Source organism: Oncorhynchus nerka, linkage group LG2 (genome assembly GCF_034236695.1).
Source record: "Oncorhynchus nerka isolate Pitt River linkage group LG2, Oner_Uvic_2.0, whole genome shotgun sequence".
NCBI lineage: Eukaryota > Metazoa > Chordata > Actinopteri > Salmoniformes > Salmonidae > Oncorhynchus > Oncorhynchus nerka.
Window position 1 is genome coordinate 68,906,320 of NC_088397.1, and position 22,103 is coordinate 68,928,422.

The 22,103-nt window shown below is 40.9% G+C and overlaps 3 protein-coding genes across 5 annotated transcripts in view; 2 read left to right on the forward strand and 1 right to left on the reverse strand.

Moving 5' to 3' along the window:
- Positions 1 to 2,744, forward strand: part of LOC115140604 (uncharacterized) — an 82,510-nt gene extending 79,766 nt beyond the window's left edge. The window contains exons 85-87 of the mRNA XM_065021814.1: positions 348 to 450; positions 707 to 756; positions 1,080 to 2,744. Coding sequence (XP_064877886.1) covers positions 348 to 450; positions 707 to 756; positions 1,080 to 1,107 — 181 coding nt within the window. The 3' untranslated portion in view covers positions 1,108 to 2,744. The remainder of the gene's footprint in view (positions 1 to 347; positions 451 to 706; positions 757 to 1,079) is intronic.
- A 6,116-nt stretch (positions 2,745 to 8,860) lies between these two features.
- LOC115140586 (E3 ubiquitin-protein ligase DTX3L-like) lies at positions 8,861 to 16,946 on the forward strand. 3 transcript variants are annotated; one of them, XM_029678939.2, is made up of 10 exons: positions 8,861 to 9,058; positions 9,695 to 9,781; positions 12,544 to 12,645; positions 12,824 to 12,877; positions 13,118 to 13,162; positions 13,348 to 13,588; positions 13,874 to 14,046; positions 14,167 to 15,702; positions 15,845 to 16,062; positions 16,315 to 16,946. In XM_029678939.2, the coding sequence occupies exons 2-10, from the start codon at positions 9,740 to 9,742 to the stop codon at positions 16,382 to 16,384; spliced, it is 2,481 nt and encodes an 826-aa protein (XP_029534799.2). In that variant the 5' UTR covers positions 8,861 to 9,058; positions 9,695 to 9,739; the 3' UTR covers positions 16,385 to 16,946. The 3 variants fall into 3 exon arrangements, with proteins under 3 accessions (XP_029534799.2, XP_029534790.2, XP_064857942.1); XM_029678930.2 differs by lacking the exon at positions 8,861 to 9,058 and adding an exon at positions 9,086 to 9,253; XM_065001870.1 differs by lacking the exon at positions 8,861 to 9,058 and having other exon boundaries at positions 9,675 to 9,781.
- LOC115140535 (low-density lipoprotein receptor-related protein 1-like) overlaps positions 16,575 to 22,103 on the reverse strand; it is a 44,539-nt gene continuing 39,010 nt past the window's right edge. The window contains exons 39-44 of the mRNA XM_065021815.1: positions 21,623 to 21,806; positions 21,446 to 21,547; positions 21,267 to 21,340; positions 21,016 to 21,109; positions 19,127 to 19,271; positions 16,575 to 18,965 (exon numbers count right to left, since the gene is read on the reverse strand). Coding sequence (XP_064877887.1) covers positions 18,825 to 18,965; positions 19,127 to 19,271; positions 21,016 to 21,109; positions 21,267 to 21,340; positions 21,446 to 21,547; positions 21,623 to 21,806 — 740 coding nt within the window. The 3' untranslated portion in view covers positions 16,575 to 18,824. The remainder of the gene's footprint in view (positions 18,966 to 19,126; positions 19,272 to 21,015; positions 21,110 to 21,266; positions 21,341 to 21,445; positions 21,548 to 21,622; positions 21,807 to 22,103) is intronic.

The following is a 22,103-nucleotide window of genomic DNA, read 5'->3' on the forward strand; positions in this document are numbered from 1 at the left end:
TTGCCTACCTGGTTAAATAAAGGTTTTTTATTTTATCTGCCAAAAGCCGTCAATTACCAGCTAACGGAAACCCTGGTGTGTGTGTGTGTTAGTTATGATCCTCGTGTGTACTGGAAGTCCCCACAAGGATATTAACCAAGGAAGATTCTCTCTCGTGGGGACATTTCTCAGGTCCCCATGAGGACAAAGGCTATTTTAAGATTAGGGGTCATGTTTAGGGAAAACAGGCTTTTTAATGCAAATCAATTTTAGGTCCCCACAATGATTGTGTGTGCACCAGTCAACAGAGTAATTTGAACCTGTGGCAGCAGAATGTAACAGTATTTTCCTCCTGTCTCTCTGTGTAGGTTTGAGTTTGAGCTGTCTGTGGAGGAGGCCAGGCGCAGGCATCTGAGTGTGTCAGTGAAGAACAGCAAAGCCTCCTTCAGGAGCAGCGATCTCATTGGACAGGTCAGCCAGGATTTGGATTACTGCTTCTGCTATTATGGCTATACTGTACTCATCCTACTGTACTATCAGCTTGGTAACTTCGGAGTGAACATGAGAGTCTGTACTTTTTACAAGCAATGCACACCTTTCTCACCTGGTGCAGATGATGATTCATGCTTCTGTTCTACTCAAGCAAAATCATAACAGTATTATGTAAATACCACTTGTTTAGAATGGTGTATACTAATACATATTAACACCAAACTGTCTTTTTCAGGTGCAGATAGAGCTGGCTCAGATTGACCTGGCCTCAGGGGTCACAGAATGGTGAGTAGTAGCCATAAAACAGAAAGTGGGCGACTAGTGCCTAGATTCAATCCGGAATGGGGAAGATCTGAAATTGAAAGGCAATGTTCCCACGTTTGTGGAGACTGCAGTCACGGTAAACACTGCATATGTCGGCTCAATCAGAAAATACCTTTAAATCTCAATCACGCTATTACGCAGATCTTCCGCGCTCCGGATTGAATTTAGCCCTTATTGATTGTGAGTGTAAAGGTCGCTTGGCCGAAATGTGTACATTTGTACTGTTATTATGTTTGCATCTTCTCATTGGAGATCAACTACTTAATCCTCCTCCCCTCCCCCAGGTTTGACTTGAAACAGGAAGCTGAATAGTGGATCTGTCATACCACAGGGTTAAAGTTCACCTGTACAGCCTAACTCACGCCGATGCCTTCCCCCACCTACCACTGCTGCAGCCTTCCCTGTCCTATCACCTGTTAATGTCTATCTCTAAATATCCACATATCAATATTATCACTAAAGACAGGGCTCAATAGGTCAGAACCTGGATTGAACCAGGAGAAAGTCTGTATTATATAGTTTCATCTGAAGTTTATACCTAGTATTAATAGTTAAGGTCAAAATGTGTACATACTTATGAAAAGGTTGAAGATTATACCTGCATACTTTAAGAACTGATGAGGGTTATACCCGTTTATTAAGGTTACTTTTGAAGTTTACATTAATAACTTGTTAGGGATATTTGAAGATCATATGAAGGTTATGTACGTTAAAGGTTAATGTACTAATGAACGATCGCTACATGCATTTATCTTGCTAAAGTAATATCAGTAAGGAAGGAGTTAATATTATCAAGGTAAAGAGACTCTTGCCTGATCCAGGAAGTGAATAGGGACCAGCATGCGTTGTCAGTATACGGTATCAGATTGGTATTATCAAATAACTTGTAAGCAAAGTAACAATAATTTTGGAAGATATCAGTGAATTCCATTATATTATGGAATGATGTTTGCTGTGGAAAATTGTTAAGTATGTTAATACTAATAGAAGGATAATGAGGAAGTAAAATGTTAAGTATAGTATGAGTCCTTGCGGATTGAGAGAGAAAAATCAGGTCCGGGACAAGGTAGCACGTCCGGTGAACAGTACACTTTAACCCAAATCTTTTACTCAGTGTCTAGTTAGGAACCTCCCTTATTAAAAGAGCATTGATTTTACTTTGCCTTATGTTATCACAGAGACTTCTATAGTATATACTGTACCAATGGGGCGGCAGGGTAGCCTAGTGGTTAGAGCGTTGGACTAGTAACCGAAAGGTTGCAAATTCAAATTCCCGAGCTGACTAGGTACAAATCTGTCCTTCTGCCCCTGAACAGGCAGTTAACCCACTGTTCCTAGGCAGTCATTGTAAATAAGAATTTGTTCTTAACTGACTTGCCTAGTTAAAGGTTTATATTATATATATATATATATATATATGTAAACAGTACTGCTATCCATGCGAAATTCAGCCAATTATCAAGGCACTCTGATACAGTTATTAATTTCTAACTAATACAAAAAAAGTATTTCTGTTGCCATTTGTATTTGACTAATTCATTGTCATACATGCATTCCATTCCATTCTGCTACATCATATATCTTTACTTGCCCTGTGTTGCTATGCTGCTTTGTGTTTTACATTTGTTTTGATGTGTATCTTTGTTTTTTTTTTAACACATTACAATTGTGCATATATTCATCCTTTCTAGCAGGGTTGTGCTCAATTCAGAATGAAATGAATGCCTCAAATTCCAATCAAATTTGTGAATTTGAATTGAAGTAGTAAATGGGATATATTCTTTGGTATCCTGAAGTGTGCCTTTCAGATTCAATTCAATTTCAACCTGTTTTATGACTGAATAGAATGTATTTCAATTGCACTGAATTCAATTCAAATCTGAAAAAGATTATCCTAAAATCAGTGTGCATCATGGCAGTCAAATAAAGTTTTTGCACCCCAAAAATTATGTGGTCTTATCGATCATACATGAGTCTTTTATAACTGTTGCAGTCTTACTTACATGATAACGATCAGCGGTAACTACAGAACCAATCTGTAGCCCTGAGAAGTGAAAACCTGGACGGCAACAACCTGATGTCAACTTGCAGCATCATAAATACCTTTTCTGTAAAATTGCTTTTGTCAAGGTGTCCCCCTCCTCTCTGACCTAGTAGCTAGCTGGAAATGCAGGGTTAGTCACATGACACTAGGCAAAAAAAAAGGCATGCCACAGTTAGGCACACCTGGCATGGCAAGCGTGGGAACCTAGCTAACTAAAATATAAACTAGCTAGCTAGCATAGCAGTGAATAAGCCACCCCCCATGTCAAACATGAGGCCCCCGTATGTTCGACAGCACAATACTTTATTTTTTGGGGGGGAACAATCTCAATATACTTTGAAATGATAATGGACCTACATTCATAGAGTTTGACTGTGTCCAGCTCGCTAATAATCCACAAAATGAAAGCTAGATAGTCAGGGAGCATCAGAAATTAGTGGACAATTCTTTGCAAATTTGTAAGGAAACGAAATAACACATTATGGTCCTCCAGACCTCGTTGCAGACTAAATGTGGACCCGGGGGGAAAACATTTTTTTGACACCCCTGAGCTTGTTCAGGGGCCTAATTTATAAACCGTGTGTCAGTACAAAACATACCCCAAAATGTGTGAGTGCCAGTATTCATGCAAACGTTGGCATTTTTTTTTTTAATTGCTTGACTTTAGAATGTGCTTAGCTTCCTGCACCCTTTAGACCATGCGATACGCACACCTTCTAAACGTCGCTCCCTTTCAGATGCTCTATACAGTAGAATTTAACAGATGAACAGACAATCTTTTTGCTTTGAAGTGTTTAGGCTACCTATGCCTACTGATCTTTTTTCATTTTTGGAGTAGACATACAAGACAATGTTTCAGAATCCGCAGGCAGTGCCGCATGTTTAGTTTAGGGAAAAATTAAACAAAATATTGAATCTGTTTACAGGTCCACAACATTTTGCAATTGTTTTTTTTCTTTCAGTAAATGTCAAATACAGCACATAAACATTCTGCCAACACCTCCAAGTACTTTATATCAAGTTTGCCATTGTTTTTTACTATAGAATCTGCCTTAACCTAATTCCAATAGGCCTACTTCCAAAGTATACAGCAAATAAGGGCATTATTGTCACAGTACCATCAGGAAGTATTCACACACATCTTGACATTGTCCACATTTTGTTGTGTTACAGCCTGAATGTAAAATTTGTGTCACTGGCCTACACCTTATGTCAAAGTGGAATTATGTTTTTAGAAATGTTTACAAATTAATTTAAAATTAAAAGCTGAAATGTCTTCAGTCAACAAGTATTCAACCCCTTTGTTATGGCAAGCCTAAATAAGTTCAAGAGTAAAGATTTAGTTAACAAGTAATAAGTTGTATGGAATCACTCTGTGTGCAATAATAGTGTTTAACATGATTTTGAATGACTACCTCATCTCTGTACCCCACACATACAATTACAGTGGGGAGAATTTGATAACCTGCAAAATCGGCAGTGTTTTCTACTTACAAAGCATGTAGAGGTCTGTAATTTTTATCATAGGTACACTTCAACTGTGAGAAACGGAATCTAAAACAAAAATCCAGAAAGTCACATTTTATTGTTTTTAAGTAATTAATTTGCATTTAAAAAGATGAGAGAGGCCTGTAATGTTCATCATAGGTACACTTCAACTATGACAGAAAAAATGAGAAAAAAAATCCAGAAAATCACATTGTAGGATTTTTAATTAATTTGTTTGCAAATTATGGTGGAAAATAAGTATTTGCTCAATAACAAAAGTTTCTCAATACTTTGTTATATACCCTTTGCTGGCAATGACAGAGGTCAAACGTTTTCACACACTGTTGCTGGTATTTTGGCCCATTCCTCCATGCAGATCTCCTCTAGAGCAGTGATGTTTTGGGGCTGTTGCTGGGCAACACGGACTTTCAACCCCCTCCAAAGATTTTCTATGGGGTTGAGATCTGGAGACTGGCTAGGCCACTCCAGGACCTTGAAATGCTTCTTACGAAGCCACTCCTTCATTGCCCGGGCGGTGTGTTTGGGATCATTGTCATGCTGAAAGACCCAGCCACGTTTCATCTTCAATGCCCTTGCTGATGGAAGGAGGTTTTCACTCAAAATCTCATGATACATGGCCCCATTCATTCTTTCCTTTACACGGATCAGTCGTCCTGGTCCCTTTGCAGAAAAACAGCCCCAAAGCATGATTTTTTTCAACCCCTTGCTTCACAGTAGGTATGGTGTTCTTTGGATGCAACTCAAGCATTCTTTGTCCTCCAAACACAACGAGTTGAGTTTTTACCAAAAAGTTATATTTTGGTTTCATCTGACCATATGACATTCTCCCAATCTTCTTCTGGATCATCCAAATGCTCTCTAGCAAACTTCAGACGGGCCTGGACATGTACTGGCTTAAGCAGGGGGACACGTCTGGCACTGCAGGATTTGAGTCCCTGGCGGTGTAGTGTGTTACTGATGGTAGGCTTTGTTACTTTGGTCCCAGCTTTCTGCAGGTCATTCACTAGGTCCCCCCGTGTGGTTCTGGGACTTTTGCTCACCATTCATGTGATCATTTTGACCCCACGGGGTGAGATCTTGCGTGGAGTCCCAGATCGAGGGAGATTATCAGTGGTCTTGTATGTCTTCCATTTCCTAATAATTGCTCCCACAGTTGATTTCTTCAAACCAAGCTGCTTACCTATTGCAGATTCAGTCTTCCCAGCCTGGTGCAAGGTCTACAATTTTGTTTCTGGTGTCCATTGACAGCTCTTTGGTCTAGGCCATAGTGGAGTTTGGAGTGTGACTGTTTGAGGTTGTGGACAGGTGTCTTTTATACTGATAACAAGTTCAAACAGGTGCCATTAATACAGGTAACGAGTCTGTCAGAGTGTGAACGCAGATATTCACAAACTGAGCGTGAGGCCCTTGCATTGGTTTGAGCTTGTGACATGCTTCACCCGTATGTATATGGCAGGGAATTTGATCTAGCGACTGATCATAAGGCATTGGAGGCTATTTACAGTCCTCGCTCGGTCTCTATCCTTAGCTCACGAGGGACATTTGGGCATTGTAGGCACAAAACAACATCTCAGGAGTAAAGTATGGTGGCTGGGCATGGACAAGGCTGCAGAGAGACACGTGGTTGTCAGACTGTAGTACGACCAGATGTGCCAGAACCGCGGAGACCCACAGTGCTACCTGATGGGCCGTGGCAGGACGTCGCCACTGACCTATTGTTTCCACTACCAACTGGACACTCAATATTAGTAGTTGTAGACTATTACAGCAGATAATATCAATATGATCTCATGCAATCTATTACCGCAGAAAATGTAATTGATAGTCTGGAGACTATTTTCAGTCGTCATGGTCTACCATTTATAATCTGATTGGATTGTGGCCCACAGTACATGTTATCCCAGTTCCAGAACTTCTGCCAGGAAAATGGGATTCAGCATGGGAAAATGATGCCACAATGGGCATAGGCAAATGGTGAAGCGGCAAAATGTCTCCCTCATGAAACGGATTCGCATTGCACTAGCTGAGGGGCTGGACTGGAAGCGGGAGGTAGGCAAGTACGTGACAGTCTATAGGTCCGTTGATCACTCTACCACGAGCAAGAGCCCAGCTGAACTCCTTATCAAAAGGAAAATTAGGGGGAAGCTTCCAGATATAGCTACACCCCAGAGTGACCTGGAGACACGGGACTATGATGCTGAGCAGAAAGGTAAAGTCAAGATCTATGCAGACAACCTTTGCAGAGCCAAACACTCTGACGTGGACATTGGAGATTAGGTTCTCCTAAAACAGCACAAAACAGACAAGTTCACAACAACCTTCAACAAGACACCACACACTGTGATCAATAAAGAGGGAAACAATGTGGTTGTTCAATCTCCAATCCGAGCCAGGTATTCAAGGAATAAAGCATTTGGGAAGAGGTATACAATTGAGGAACCAGATCCACAAATAAAGTACACCTCACAACTGAAAGAGACTGTGGAACAGAGTCCTAGAGACTGTGGAACAGAGTCCTACTCTGAGATATTACATTGAATCCAAATCAGAGACTATCTGTTATGGTTCACCACGAAGACCACAGATTCCCAAGCCAGTCAGGCTTCACAGATAAATTAAACTGCCACAGAAGTTAACACTGCAAGGGGTAAAGAAAACCAGTATAAACTGGAAAAGGAGGACAAATGCAAAGACTCAATGTTTGAATTATGTTGTAAAAAAGGTGCAGAAAGTTTTGCTACAGTAAGAAAAAAAATAACAATACTGTTTTGTTTTGCTTAGAAGTAAGCTTAAAAGGAAAGTCTATTTGGGCCCCTGAGTAGCACAGCGGTCTAAGACACTGCATCACAGTGATTGAGGCGTCACTACAGACTCTGGTTTAGATTTTTTATTCTATTTATTTCACCTTTATTTAACCAGGTAGGCCAGTTGAGAATAAGTTCTCATTTACAACTGCGACCTGGCCAAGATAAAGCAAAGCAGTGCGACAACAACACAGAGTTAAACATGGGATAAACAAAGGTACAGTCAATAACACAATAGACAAATCTATATACAGTGTGCAAATGAAGTAAGTCATTTTGGATTGGAGATGTTTAATGTGAGTCTGGAAGGAGAGTTTACAGTCTAACCAGATACCTAGTATTTGTAGTTTGTAGATCCCATAGGGCGGCGCACAATTGGCCCAGCGTTGTCCGGGTTAGGGTTTTGCCAGGGTAGGCCGTCATTGTAAATAAGAATGTGTTCTTAACTGACTTGGCTAATTATTATAAAGGTTGCATAAAAAAAAAAAAAATTAGGAGAACAGAAATAACATAAAACAGATTTCAGATTTCGGTAACAAAGGTTGCTATACAGGTAAAGAATGAGTGTGGTTGTGTATGTCAGGTTGACATTGAAGTTCAAATCCAAGTAAAGGGGGATGTCGTGTATTGATGTGATGTACTGATATATGACGTCACCACGTCAGTAAAAGGAATGTGTGGCTTTTTACATGGACAGTGATGGAGTAGAAACATGTTGAATTTTACCCCCGAGTCTGGTTGATTCAATTCAGTATAATATCCTAACTTAGCCCATAGTAAGTTTAGGATTGAACAACTGCTACTAGCTAGCTAATTCATTCACATCAGTCGAGTGGGATGAAACATTAACTAACGTTACATGTCAGTTACACTACTAGCTCAGCACTGGGAATAAACCAGCGTTTCAATATGCTCATAGGTCTGCGGACAGAGCTCAGTTTTTATGTCATACATAATTATTGATGTAGTTTATAGGCTCATCAGAAACGTCCAGATCCTGAAATAGGCAAAACTAGAAACTGCTCTCCATGGGTCATGTGTAGATCCTAGCTTATGACGCGATTTTCAACAGACTGTGGCTGCCTGCCCCATGATTAAATGCCTCAATAATGGAATATCGAATGACATTCATGCTTTCCTGTAAAATCGAGTGGTTATGTTGTCTAAACTCAAGCTTGTGTTGATCAGTTGTATGTTATTGAGCCTATCCACAATTATATAGACTACAGGTTAAAGTGCTTAATGTTGTAAAAGTTGGGGAAGTGGCTGTCTCACTGACCTAAGCCAATTTGGACTGGACACGTGACCCACTACAGTGACTGTCAATCATCAAATCATTGGAATGAAATTAAAACAAAAAAATACATTAAAAAAGGTTTATTCGATGACATAATATGTAAGATAAAAAATAAAATAAAAATAATTTATAATTTCTGTGTTGTCAGTATGCCACGAATATTAACTGGCCAAAACTTATGGTGCACGGGTTGAACCATTGTTGATCATTAAAAACATGAAATCATTATTTCGTTTCTCGTTATTTAATATGACCTTCAGACAAAAAAATAGAATAAACGTGTGTTGTTTGATTTCAGATTCAATCAAATAAATTAGCAACGACCCTTTGCTCGTTTTTTAAATTTTGTCATCTACTGTCATCTGGCCAGAAAGTACACGGACCCGACTAGATGCAATATCTCTTTGGCAGGAGTAGCCTATTTGGACTAGTCCGCCGACAACACATTAATTGAAAGAGTTAACGATTTACTCAATATATTTACCTTTAAAAAACGATAATTGAATTTTGTTTGGAAGTTGGATCGTGAGAATAAAGGCTATACAGTATTTTTTATGTACCGTCTATGTGGATTGTGGTTACTTTGGTCCATCCCCCGGATACAGTACAGTGAGTAATAATTTTTGCAAATTAAACCCTACAATGGGCCATAGGCTACAATAGCTGTGATTACTACCCCTCTTTTGACGGAAAGTGCGTCTAGCCAGCTATAGTGTTGCATTCTTGAATCATCGTTACTTTCGTTTTCGCTTCCACGTCTACAAATTAGAGGACATTAAAAACGGAGACAGTTGTACACGCCTGGTATGTAACCTAGACAATATTTTAGCAAAACTTCGGGCCCACCTGGCACCGAAAACAATTTAATAAACTATAGCATAGCCGTAATGTTAAAATATAAAATACGCATAGACAATTACAAGTTCATAATGTTTTATTTTTTAATCAATTGAATAATCGGCGAATTAAATCAATTGAACAATGTATTATTCTCGATGTGCATTTATGTTTTAATCTAAAACTACACGCGTTATATTCTAACTAGGTTTATTCATTCGGATTTAGTAGCCTCGAGTTTTTTAGGCTACTAAATCGAGATAAGCTATCGTCAACCTTGGGCTGTGTTGCAACTTGTAAAACGAAAGTGATACTATTTTCTGTGGCGTCGCGAGTTGGCACATAACGGCAATGAGATTTTCGTATTGATGATATTCATCCAACAAAGGCCTATTTCCTGCTGTGTAGGACACACGGAGTTTGACCGGGTGACGCAAGAAGACTTAAATCAACATGGCAGAAAATGACGTTGACATGATGGAAGTGGGTGATAATGTGAGTAGGCTGGTTTGAGGACAAATACATGAGTACCTTTAATATTGCAGCGACCGAAAGCAACACCCAGCGAAACTCGTTAAGAGGTTCAGATCTCATGGCGTAACTGATAACATGCTGACCGCATCTCTCCTCCATGTTGATTTTGTCCGCCTTAGTAGACGTGACCAGGACATGCAGGTTGACATATGAAAACAAACTCTGAACCAACTATATTCATTTGGGGACAGGTCGAAAAGCATTAAACATTTATGCTAGCTAGCTTGCAAATTTGTCCTGGGATATAAACACTGGGTTGTTATTTTACCTGAAATGCACAAGGTCCTCTACTCCAACAATGAATCCACAGATAAAATGGTAACAGTTAGTTTATAGTAATAACTCCTCCTTCAGGCTTCTTCTTTGAACTTTATATGGCGGTAAGGTGCATTACCACCACCAACTGGACTGTGGACCTCAGTTCACCTATCAATCACCCACGTAGGTATATGCTCCTAAAAACTGATGGGAGAGGTGGGACTTGCAGCATGTCAAGCTTCACAAGTAAAACCAAGTTCTATTGTAGCGCCTGGCTACACTGATGCTCATTGACACACACGAGCAGTGTGGGTGCAATGATTGAATAACATGTATCTGTACATTTATTTTGCAACGAGTGCAGTGTGGTCAGTATGTAAGGTGTTGGGTTAGGGTCCCGGTCGGGGCTACTTCCAAATTCATTACATTGGTGTCAGAAGTGGGATGGCTCGGCGCGGGAGGGACTTAGTAATGAAAAACACCTAGCAACCTGGTCAAGAGGTTTGGATCTCTTGGAGAGTAACTGCGTTGGGTTGACAGTCACTGGACCCGGGTTCCTGGAATATGAATTCGCTACAATATTTATACATTAACTTATTTTTAGCCAAACAGCAGCTTGTTTGATATAATGGGTATATTATTTTGGATATTGAACAGCAGTAATAGTAATAAGTTGTTTGACATAAGTTCTCCATTTCTAACAGTTTTTAATTAAACGTATCATCTTAGTAGACATTCTTATCCAGAGCGATTTAGGATTAAGTGCCTTGCTCAAAAGCACATTGACAGATTTTACGTCTAGTTGGCTCAGGGATTCAAGCCATCTGTTACTGTCCCAATGCTCTCAACCACTAGGCTACCTTCCAGCTTTTAATCTTAAAGGACAAAGGGAACTAACTATCTCTTACTTTCTTCACAGATAATTGTGCACTTGCAACATTCGAGACAGTAAATTCTCCTGATACTGGTAGCAGTGAATCTGCATGAGAGCACCAATCACAGCAATGGCCACATGACAATTCCCAAGGGCAGGTTTATAGCATAAGTACCGTATCAAACGATGCAGCTGGGATAGCCAGGGATATACTTAAGCAATAAGGCCCGAGGGGGTGTGGTGTATTGCCATTATATACTGAACAAAAATAAACACAGCATGCAACAATTTCAACAATTTTACTGAGTTGCAGTTCATATAAGGAAATCAGTCAATTGAAATGAATTAGGCCCTAATCTATGGATTTCACATGACTGGGCAGGGGCACAGCCATGGGTGGGCAAGGAGGGCATACGCCTGTCCGCTTCGGAGCCATGTCCACACACTAGGGAGCCCTACAAAAGGGCTTTATTAGAGACAGAAATACTCCTCAGTTTCATCAGCTGTCTGGGTGGCTGGTCTCAGATGATCCCACAGGTGAAGAAGACAGATGTGGAGGTCCTGGGATGGCGACAGAGGTGGCTTATGGTAGAGAAATTAACATTAAATTATCTGGCAAAAGCTCTGGTGGGCATACCCACAGTTAGCATACCAATTGCACGCTCCCTCAAAACTTGACACATCTGTGGCATTGTGTTGTGACAAACCTGCACATTTTAGACTGGCCTTTTGTCCCCAACACAAGGTTCACCTGTGATCATGCTATTTAATAAGCTTCTTGATATGCCACACCTGTCAGGTGGATGGGGTATCTTGGCAAAGGAGAAATGCACACTAACAGAGATGTAAACAAATTTGTGCAAAACATTTGAGAGAAATAAGCTTTTTGTTCATATGAACATTTCATGTTTTATTTCAGCTCATGAAACATGGGACCAACAACACATTACATTTAGCCTTTATATTTTTGTTCAGTATACCATGGCTAAGAGCTGTTATTAAAGGCTCTGCATGGTCAATCCGATGTCTGCAGTGGCCGTACAGCATTTACCGCAATATAGCCTCGACAGAAGTCAGGGCATTCATACTTAATGTGCTGCTCAGAGCAGAGTTGTTGTAAAGGTCGTGGTCAAGGAAGTGAGTTCGTGTTTATACAGGACCTCCCGCTCCCACCTACCGTCAACCAATCATGTCTATACGGAGCCCTCCACATTCTTTAAAATGTATGTAAATATAAAGCTATTCATGAGAGGGTATACTTAAATGTTACTTAGCCACCTTTTAGGTAAAACATATGTGGAACTAGACGAACCAAACAACAGTAGTTTGCTTGTGTTTGAATTCGATTATATGAGAACCACATTTCTTCAGGAAGAGAAACTGCACAACGAAAATTGCACTGTATGTGAAAATCTACAACCCGTACACATCTCGCTCTTCTCTTGCAGCCTGACCTAGCCTTGGCTGCCAGTAGAGCACCGCACTATCCACAATGGAAGTGTGGTCTTATGTGGAATAATTTAAGACCACAATTATGAAATGTGCTATTCTGTGATGAGTGAAAATATGAACCCCCTCCTATCTCTTTTAGACCTATTCTTCAGGAACAAGTGGGGAGCCAGTGATAGTAACACAGCCACATTCATGTCCTAGCAGTCACACCCAAAGGACTGTTTTGACTGATAAGCAAAAGGTAAGGAGTAAACAGTGTAATTATGATCATGTCAACTAGTCTCTGACTCAGGCGATCTTATCTTTATCATACCTGTTTGCATAGACTATCCAATGCTGTTTCATGAAGTTACCAAAACCAATCACAATTAAAGTTAGGGTAAGATCAACATCATACTGATGTCCAGTTATTCCTTCAGGACCTGTATTTGACAGATGATGAATCTGAAGAAGGACTGGATACACCACCCCAGGTTAACACCACAAGTTGACAATATATTTTTAAATATCTGAATGACATATAAGATGTTATATAGTAAAGTACATGTTAAAGAATAATCTTTCTTTTTTATGAAATGTTTTTTCTAAAGCTCTGATGACAGAGGTAGCTATCAGAGCTATGCTTTCTACAGCTCAGCTTTTAAGACTGTTGTCCAAATGGAGTTGAAATTGATTGTTAGGTCCAAATCATATTTAATCTCTTATTTTTTCAGGGCACAGATCTGTATCGGGCAAAGGAGGATATTGAGGGAAATGAGGTGAGTGTGGATGCTCCTGCTGGAGGAGGAGAAAAAAAAGAAAAGAAAATTCGGGCTCCGATTTGTACCCAGGAGCAAAATGAGATTATCCGCTATGAAACTCAATTACTAAACTACAGGTCCTCTGTAGGACCGAATAAACTGTTGCGTCAACAACCATATTTATGCTCAGACATTTTTTTCAGGATCTGAATCAAGCTAAGGTTGAAGAGAGAAAGCAGCCATCAGCATCTCCAGATGAGGCTACAGTCTACGTCACTGTGAAGTGGCCTAGGAAAGACCTTCCACCAAAATGGGAATCTACACTAGAGAAAACTCTCCAGTCATGGCTCAATAAAGACTTTGGTGATAAGACTACAGATTGTACCTTGAAAGGTCTTTATTGCAATGAGTCATGGGCTGAGGTCAAGATAACTCCCTCAACAGGTGAGAATGATGGAGTCAAATGTGAGGTTCATTACAAAAATACCTAGTACCCATTTTAAATGTTGAGGATAAACAAGCCATGGTGGTGCTGCTAAGAAGAAAATATTCACATCAACAGTACATTATTGTGTTGCAGAGTGAATTCTCAAATGCATGCTTTTATCTGGGAACTAATATTTTATTAGATATGTCAGCATGTTTGATTTGGTTACAGTTATTCTGTTATCTTAAATCCTTTTTTGATTTTTAATGTTAATCTTAATATATTAATCTGCCCTATTGAAGATGTAAAAGTACTTCTGAATCAGAGGGCAACACAGATGATCTTCAAAGACCAGGCCAAGACAACCGCTACTGTGCAGTTTCACAAGACTGCACCATCTACATCCTGGAACCAATCAGACTTTAAACCTAGCTCAATGGATGGCTCTCCTCCAACATCACACACTCCACAGGATGTAATTGGCTTTGCTTTTGTAAATGTTTGATTATTTGATTGCAGTTTCAAAATCAACTATAATATAAAAAGTATAGATGTAAGATATGTAAATCTTTTTAATATTATATTTTCCCACTAGGTCAAACTCCCAATGACTGTAAATACTATCATTCATCTCAGTGGCATCCCACATGAAGCACAGGTTGCCCTTCAGACCAGGTTCAGTCAGTACCACACTTATCACTCACTGACCTTTACTGGGAACTTTGAGGAAGTGGAGAAGTTCCAAAGAGAGGTGAACAAGGTCATCAAGGAAGCTGAGGCTAGGTCAGCAGGTGATTGGAATGGTTTAGCAGCGACACCAACCATGACTCACAAGGGAATGAACACCCATGAAGCTCCTGGGCAAACAGAAATGAGCTTTCCAGTCCCACTGACCCTCTTCGGGTACATTAACCAGGCCTACCAGAAGGAGATGGAGGACATAGAGAAAAGAAATGGAGTCAAAATCAATGCAGATGTGAAGGTGTCCATCAAAGAAGATTCAGAGAAAACAGGCAGAGATTGTCTACTGCCCGAAGCCTACCAGGAGTTAATTGACCTCTTCCAGAAGTGTGCAGGTGATTTTCACAGCATCTCCGCACATCTGCCACACATGAATCTAGAAGACCTCCAGAATACGCTGAATAACATCCAGAATGAGGAGTCCAGGCTGGTGCTGAATGTGTCCGCCAACAGTTGCAATGTGTTTGGGCCGAAGCAGAGCATGGTAGCAGTCAGGAAGGCTTTTGGGGTGGGCCACAGCTCCACAGTGAAGACCTTCGGAATGGATCACAGCTCCACAGATGAGGCCTTTGGATCTGGAAGGAGATCTACAGAGATTCCACAGAAGATTGTGCTTGACATCAAAGACCCACTGGTGTCAAGTGGGCTGTCCATGGACCCAGCCCACTGGGAGCTGATTCAAAAAATATTTGATGAACAAATAAAAGCAATCCAAAATAAATTTGGAGTAGTTTTCATGAATAATCCCTCTCAGGGGAAGGTCAGAGTGACAACCAGATCTATCAAGTCCCAACACACTGCCTCTCTGGAAAGCCACGCCATCAGAGCTCTCATGCACCTCTACCAGAAGGTTGCCACGTCAACAATGAGCTGCTATCTGCTAGACACTACCCAGGCACGGACTGTGGGGGATATGCTGGAGAAGATCCGCTCTCGACACCAATGTGTTGGGGCAGGAGAAAAATACGGTCCCTGGAGGCTGATTGGCCTACCGGAACATTTAGGCCCTGCTGTCAAAGAGCTTGAAGAGAAGCTGGGTGGGCCTGTGTTTAAAGAGGAAGACAAGCAGAGGATTGTGTATCCTGAAGACTTCAACACTGGAGCAGCTGAGGTGGGAGCAGCTGGAGAAGCGACATGCCCCATATGCATGGATATATTTACCAACAAGGAGAAGTTGTCGTGCACCCATGAGTTTTGTAAAGAGTGTCTGAGGCGGTCAGTGGAATCCATGGGCCCCAGCTGTCCTGTGTGTAAGGATGTGTACGGGAAGGTGGAGGGAGACCAGCCTGATGGAACAATGACACACACTATTTATTACACCAACCTACCTGGATTCACTCAATGTGAAACGATAGTTATCGACTATGATATTCCAGATGGAAAACAGACGGTAAAAGCCTCAGGTTCTTCATTATACTGTAAATGTAAAAGTTGACAATACATTAGCTCCCAATTTCCACTGCAGTGTTTTATATTTACACAGCCATTTGTTGCCTTTGCTATTAGTTTTTGTTTACATTGTCTGTTTTCAGAAGAAACATCCCAACCCTGGAAAGCACTTCTATGGGACCCAAAGAAGGGCTTATCTACCCAATAACATTGAGGGGAATGAGGTCCTGAAGCTGCTGAAGAAAGCATTTAATCAGAGGCTGATTTTCACAGTTGGGATCTCCAGAACCACTGGGGCAGAAAACGTAGTGACCTGGAATGACATTCACCACAAAACCAACATCGGAGGAGGGGCACAAAAGTATACCATCTAAGACTATAGATATGAATAAACTTCTATATGCCTCTAGTGACTAACATAGTTAACATTTCTTATGTCATGTATAAATGTTGTTTGTATATTTTGCATTGACTTAATTCAGGTCAAGTGTCTACTACTACCTTGTCTGGGGGAACAACATTGATCCCTCATGAGATTTAAACCAGAAGCAAGCTCAGAAATAATTGGAGAATGTGTTTAATTCAAAGTTGTGTGTGCTTTGTGTTTGCCCAGTTTCGGCTATCCTGACCATGACTACCTGAGCAGAGTGAAGGATGAGCTGAAAGCCAAAGGCATCAAATGAAGACATTTTTGGAAATAGAACAGAAGACTAGTTCAGTTGAGATTCGAAGCTGCATACTTTAAAATTATACAGAGAGGGGAAAGCTATACTACAGAATCAAGATGTTTGTTGATTGTTTGCCATATTACTGTTCTCTCTCTGGGTTATGACAATACAAGAGTCTCTTGGAAAATGTTTTTTGGTGTCAGGGACCTTTTTGGTTAAGATTCTTTGTTTTATGAAGCCATTTGTCTAAACAAATGTCAACTTTCGAGGGATTTAGTTCTGATTGGTATACTGGTATTATTTTTATTTTAGATGCTTGGATCTAGGCTAACGTGTGAGCTATGACGAAATATGGAACATTCATCTTGTTTGATTATGTCAGTGCTTTTAAACAGAATGGTAACATTCAGATTTCAAATCAACCTCAACATATTATAATTATCAGTTGGTGATCTCATTATTAGATAAACAGATCCACTTGCTCACTTAAGGCCCAATAAATGTGTTCTTGTGTGATTAACTCAAGTTTGTGGAATTTTGTTTGATGATTGGTAATGACAATAAAAAGTTAATTTAAGACTGATCTCACATTTGTTTATATTTGTGGTGAATTTGGTATTAATTGTTGTATCCTCCACAATATGCAAACTCTAGTCCAGTCCAGCTAGATATGAAAACACAACCACAGAAGTGACCAAACGATGTAACATCGAACTCTAAATAAAATGACAGCATAAAAGGCACTAAAAGAACACAAATCCAGTTGATTGTTTTCTGTACAGTTTTTAAAATTGTATTTATAACAATCTGTTATTTAGCTTGAAAGTACTCTTACCAAAAACAAACATTCTCTTTCCAGAATAAGGTTTGAGCCTCCATGCATTTTGTACTATAAAAGCTGTGTAATTTCTCATAAAACAAGGACTAATCAAAAACAACTTAAATCCAAGAATGCATGTATGATTTTGCAAAAATGTTCTTTAAAGTAAAATGATTGTACTTGTCTCCTTTTCAATTAAAAAAATGAAATAAAATGCAACCGCATAAATCAAAAATAACACTTGCTGACAAGTAAGCAAAATATGGATTTGTTATTCTAGTTACTTGAACATTTGTTTGCCTTTTCTCACATGCATTAAAATATGTCTGATCACCTGACAGAAGCAGCACAGTGGCTGAGCTTAGACACGTCAAGGCAACCGACACGTCAGGGCAACCAAAACGACAGCGTTAGCAGGGTACAAAAAGACAGATGATCAGAAACGGCTAAAGGAAGAACAGTGGAGGGAAACGCTACGTAACAGTCAAAAATAAAGAAATGAATGCCCTTCAGAGAGAGCTGTTACAAAACCATTAAAGCACAAAACTCATTTTCTCAGGTTAGAAGGATTCATCTGTACTGACGTCTGACAGGGCCAGGAGAACAGTCAAGCCCTTACATAAACCACATGAGGAAATGCTGCGAAAAACAAACATACCTTAGACCATTAGTTATCCCATCTCCTATGTCCATCCACACAGCTGTAACTAAGACACTTGTCCTCTGGCACCACAGTCCACTGAAGGGGTGCAGATTGGTGACCTTCTCAGCGAAGGTGTCACATCTTCTCACAGTATACCTGGTCCGTCCCATCGTGACATGGGAACTGGGCACACCCACTGCCCACTATATGGACGCATTCCCAAGCCTGGAATCTTCAACATCGTCATAATCATCACATCTCACCAGTAATCAGTCAGTCACTCATTCTCAGTCGCTTCAACAACACTTTGATTACGCTATTTTAACATCACATGAGCCCTACACACCTTAAGGATAGAAACAAACATATATTGACCTGCGTTACAGTTACGGTATATACACCATAAAACATTGTCTGTGCAAGAAAGAAAACGATTTCATGAACATAGTTTTCTGAGAAAATAATATGGAAATAAGTTGCCATCCGGTATTGACATTTTACACGTGCTGTACACAAATCGTACTGTATTATTCCTGTCTTACACCCCTGCAGACAAAACTGTCATCAAGACAACATTGGTACCGACTTACAAAACAGAGTTCGCCTTCCCCTGCTCAAAATTAACACAAACAAAATTAAATAGAACAATGTTTTTTTCTCTATACAATTAATACAAAACAAATTGCTCCAATTATGTTTTTCTTCTAATAGTTTTTTTTCTTCCATTTCCTTGTGCACAGAGGTAGTGGCTATTTAGGTAAATGGACAAAAATAGTAAATAAAAAATGTATTCTATAAAATGTTTTTGTTCATTTTTGTCCAGAGGAATCGTAAAAGGACAAAATATAATACTGCAATCACATACAAAAAGGTCGATTTTTGTACAATTTATACAGTGTGCACGCCTTTTCTGTTTATTTTCTTTCTGTTTTTCTTTCAAAGGCAAAAAGAGGGGTGTGTTTGGAATGTTACGCCCCAGGCTAATAGACAGTTTATGCTAGCGGGTCCACCAGGGGCTCCTCATCCCCCCGTGACAGAAGCTCCTTATTCTCATCTGTGCTGGCCAGGGAGTTGCGGCTGTTGTGGGCTCCCATGTACAGGGTGGCGTACACTGGGTTGGTGAAGTTGGTGGGCTGGGAAGAGACCAGGGAGGACCATTAGATCAACTAAATACATGGTAGTAGGTCTGTGTTTGTATGTTGCCTCATTTGTGTCCGTTTGCTTGTGCAGGTATGTGTGACATGGTGCAAGTGTCTGTGTGCTTGCTTGTATTACTTTGTAATACCTTGTTTACCTTGTCTGGGTCCAGTGTGAAGTCTGAGTCTAGAAGATCCCCGGCATCGTCGTCTGGCTCACCCTCGTAGATCTTGTACGCTGGGTTTCCTATCTCTACATTCATGGCCCCGTTAGTCATCCTCTGGTGCTGGAAGCCCTTGGCCCTGCAGATACAGAGGTGAAAGGACATGATCCCTTAGACACGGACGGGTCCTGAGTACGTCCACACAGCGCGGGAAGCGACATGGCCACATCACGAGGGTCAGGGCTCACATCACTGTGACGGTAACCCAGGAACCAAATCCAGCATTCACCTAGCTAGTATATACTACAGGACACACTGGTCCTGGAGAGGGGTATGTAACAGTATCAAGTAAGCCAACATTACACACACACCCTGTAAGTGGTACTACTGAATGCCTACTTCAAAGACACAAGCAAGGTCAAATCTATCGATGTCTTGGACAGAAATCCACGTTGTTGTCAGTTTGGAGCATTACCATATTGGTTCAAACCATGGACTTGAAGAATGAAGAGAAGTAACAAATCAACCAACAACCATTGTAAATGCTGGATTTTTCATGTTGCATTTTCCAAATCGTGGCTTGGAACAACGCAGTCAGAGCGTCCTCTCTCTCAGTATGATAAATACAGTAGCATTCTACACAACCCAATACAGTACAGCATGATGGAACACAGCATGGGGTCCATTAAGACATCCTGGGGCCATAGACTGATCCATTCCTCTTCAATAGATAATTCCTGTCAAACCCCTAGAAGTATAGTAGGTGTTTTGGAGAGGGTAGACCAGTCCTGAACAGGTATTTAGATCAGGAGAGGGAGGGGCAAGCTGAACGAGAGGGTCATGACCCCTTAGGCACAACAGAGAACGACATTGACCACAGGACTATACACTGCACAGCAAAAGAGAATGATGAAGCGAGAGATGGGATGCCATATTGAGTGAGAGAGGATGGAAAGCGTAACGTGGCAACAGTTACCGCGAGGGTCTGGAGAAGGACTTTCCCGGCCTGCCAGACCTGAGGAACAGAAGAGATGCAGTTACTCACAGCAGAGAGCGGTGGGTAACCACATTTAAAATACTAAAATGCGGGACAAGGGGATGAGTTTGCAGTACAGTGTAGCCTACATGAATACATGTTCTTGGCAGCACTCCAAGCGAGCTAACTGAAGCGCACAAAGCCTACTCTTTTGCCGAGTGAGCACCTTATTTGGTGATGCAGAAACGAGAGACCACATGTGTGGCTGTTTTATACGAATCTGGGAATATTTGGCCAAGTAAACATTTGTGGTTGGTCTCAGGGAATGTAAAACAGTTCGGAAGGGAGACTTTTAAAAACGGGATTGAGTGAAGTACCAGCAAATATGTTGAATGAGCAACTAATGAACTTTACAAGTTTGATGAAATGACCTTAACTTTCAGTCTAATACGGATATTTACATCTGTGCAGTCAGAATATTCAATCTCATCAACAATTGGAGAAGTGTTTAACATCACCAGTACCACATACTTATGATATATATATATATATATATTGTCATAAGCGCAATGTGACTGCAAAAGATACAGATTGGAATGTCAATTCTGAAATTAATAGGAAGTCTGACTTACAGGACAAATCTAACTTTTTGTGTAAAGAAGTGGTGCTTTAAATTGTTAATAAAATATGGGACATGATTGTTTGATTGTGGGACGCACAATCCGGGACATGTGGTCATCTTAGGAGAGAGCGAGGGAGGGAAGAGAGACTAAGTGCAGAGACCGGAAGAAGCAGCATTAAAGACAGCCTGAGAAGAAGAGAGAGCTTGATAGGGGGTTAAGGTAGATATTGTCCCAGTGTTCCGCTAGTGCCCCGGTGTTGTATTGTCTAGTGTAACGTTCCTCACCCACTCATCCTCCTCCTGTACCAGAACACAGCTCCTCCCACCAACATTACCAACAACAGCAGCATCAACAGTGGGATCACTATGGAGGCAGCACCTGCACATGGATACACAGAAACAGTATACATACACAGTTGGGCAGGAGACTTCAGGTAGCGTCAAGTCGATGTGCAGCCACAATAATATGTGTAAAATGTAGAGCAGCAGATCTTCTTTTTGCAAACCTTCAGAAAAGTTGAGGACAGTTTACTTACGTCCACCAGACTTTGAGGAGTCTACACTAGAGGCCACCACCTCACAGCGATGCCCCACCCAGCCTGCAGAACACCTGGGGGAGGAGAGATAGACACAGACAGATGTAACCGCACAGTAACCAGGGTTACTATAATATATGTATGTGAGAGAGTGCGAGATAGAAGGAGAGAGAACTTACTTGCACTCTGGTAGGTGTGTGCGTGGGTTGACAGAGCACTGTCCATTAGCACAGTATTCATCACATGTGTAGCAGCTGAGCTGGACTCTGCCATTTGTGCAGCTACAGGACACACACAGGTAACAATAGGTTAGGAGGACGTGTGTGTGAGTGTGTGTGTGTGAGTGTGACACTTACATGCAGGTGACCTCTCCTGTGGGCTGGAAGGAGTTGGTGGGGATACACTTGCCGTCACGGCAGTAGTGACACTTGTCCACCTCGCAGGTGCTGCCGCTGAACTGGGATAGACAGCGACACTGGCGCGCCCCGCTGGCACTCTGCAGACAAGTGCCTCTGTTCAGACAGTGGCCCTCGCAGCTACCTACTCACACACACACATACATGAGACAACTATCCGTCTGAGTATAGTGAGAGCAAGGAGTCTTGAGATGGATATCAAAAGAGTGCCAGGCAGTTAACATTTTGTAGTCCTCCACTTCTCTAACTCAGTAGTGTTTGAGTATTATACTGCCAGCTGGTGGCAGTAGAGAGACAGTTTTAAATGTTTTGTTTATTAGGAGCCCGAATTAGCTGTTGCACATGCAGCAGCTATTCTTTGTGGGGTCCATACAAAACCTAAAATACATTTCAGTCATTTAGCAGATGCTCTTGTCCAGAG

What these genes read in the sequence shown, in the direction of transcription:
- LOC115140586 (XM_029678939.2), top strand. Translation starts at nt 9,740, where the DNA reads ATGGCAGAAAATGACGTTGACATGATGGAAGTGGGTGATAAT. An exon ending in TTTTGACTGATAAGCAAAAG is followed by an intron (nt 12,646 to 12,823) that starts GTAAGGAGTAAA and finishes TTATTCCTTCAG; the next exon opens with GACCTGTATTTGACAGATGA. An exon ending in GACTGGATACACCACCCCAG is followed by an intron (nt 12,878 to 13,117) that starts GTTAACACCACA and finishes TTATTTTTTCAG; the next exon opens with GGCACAGATCTGTATCGGGC.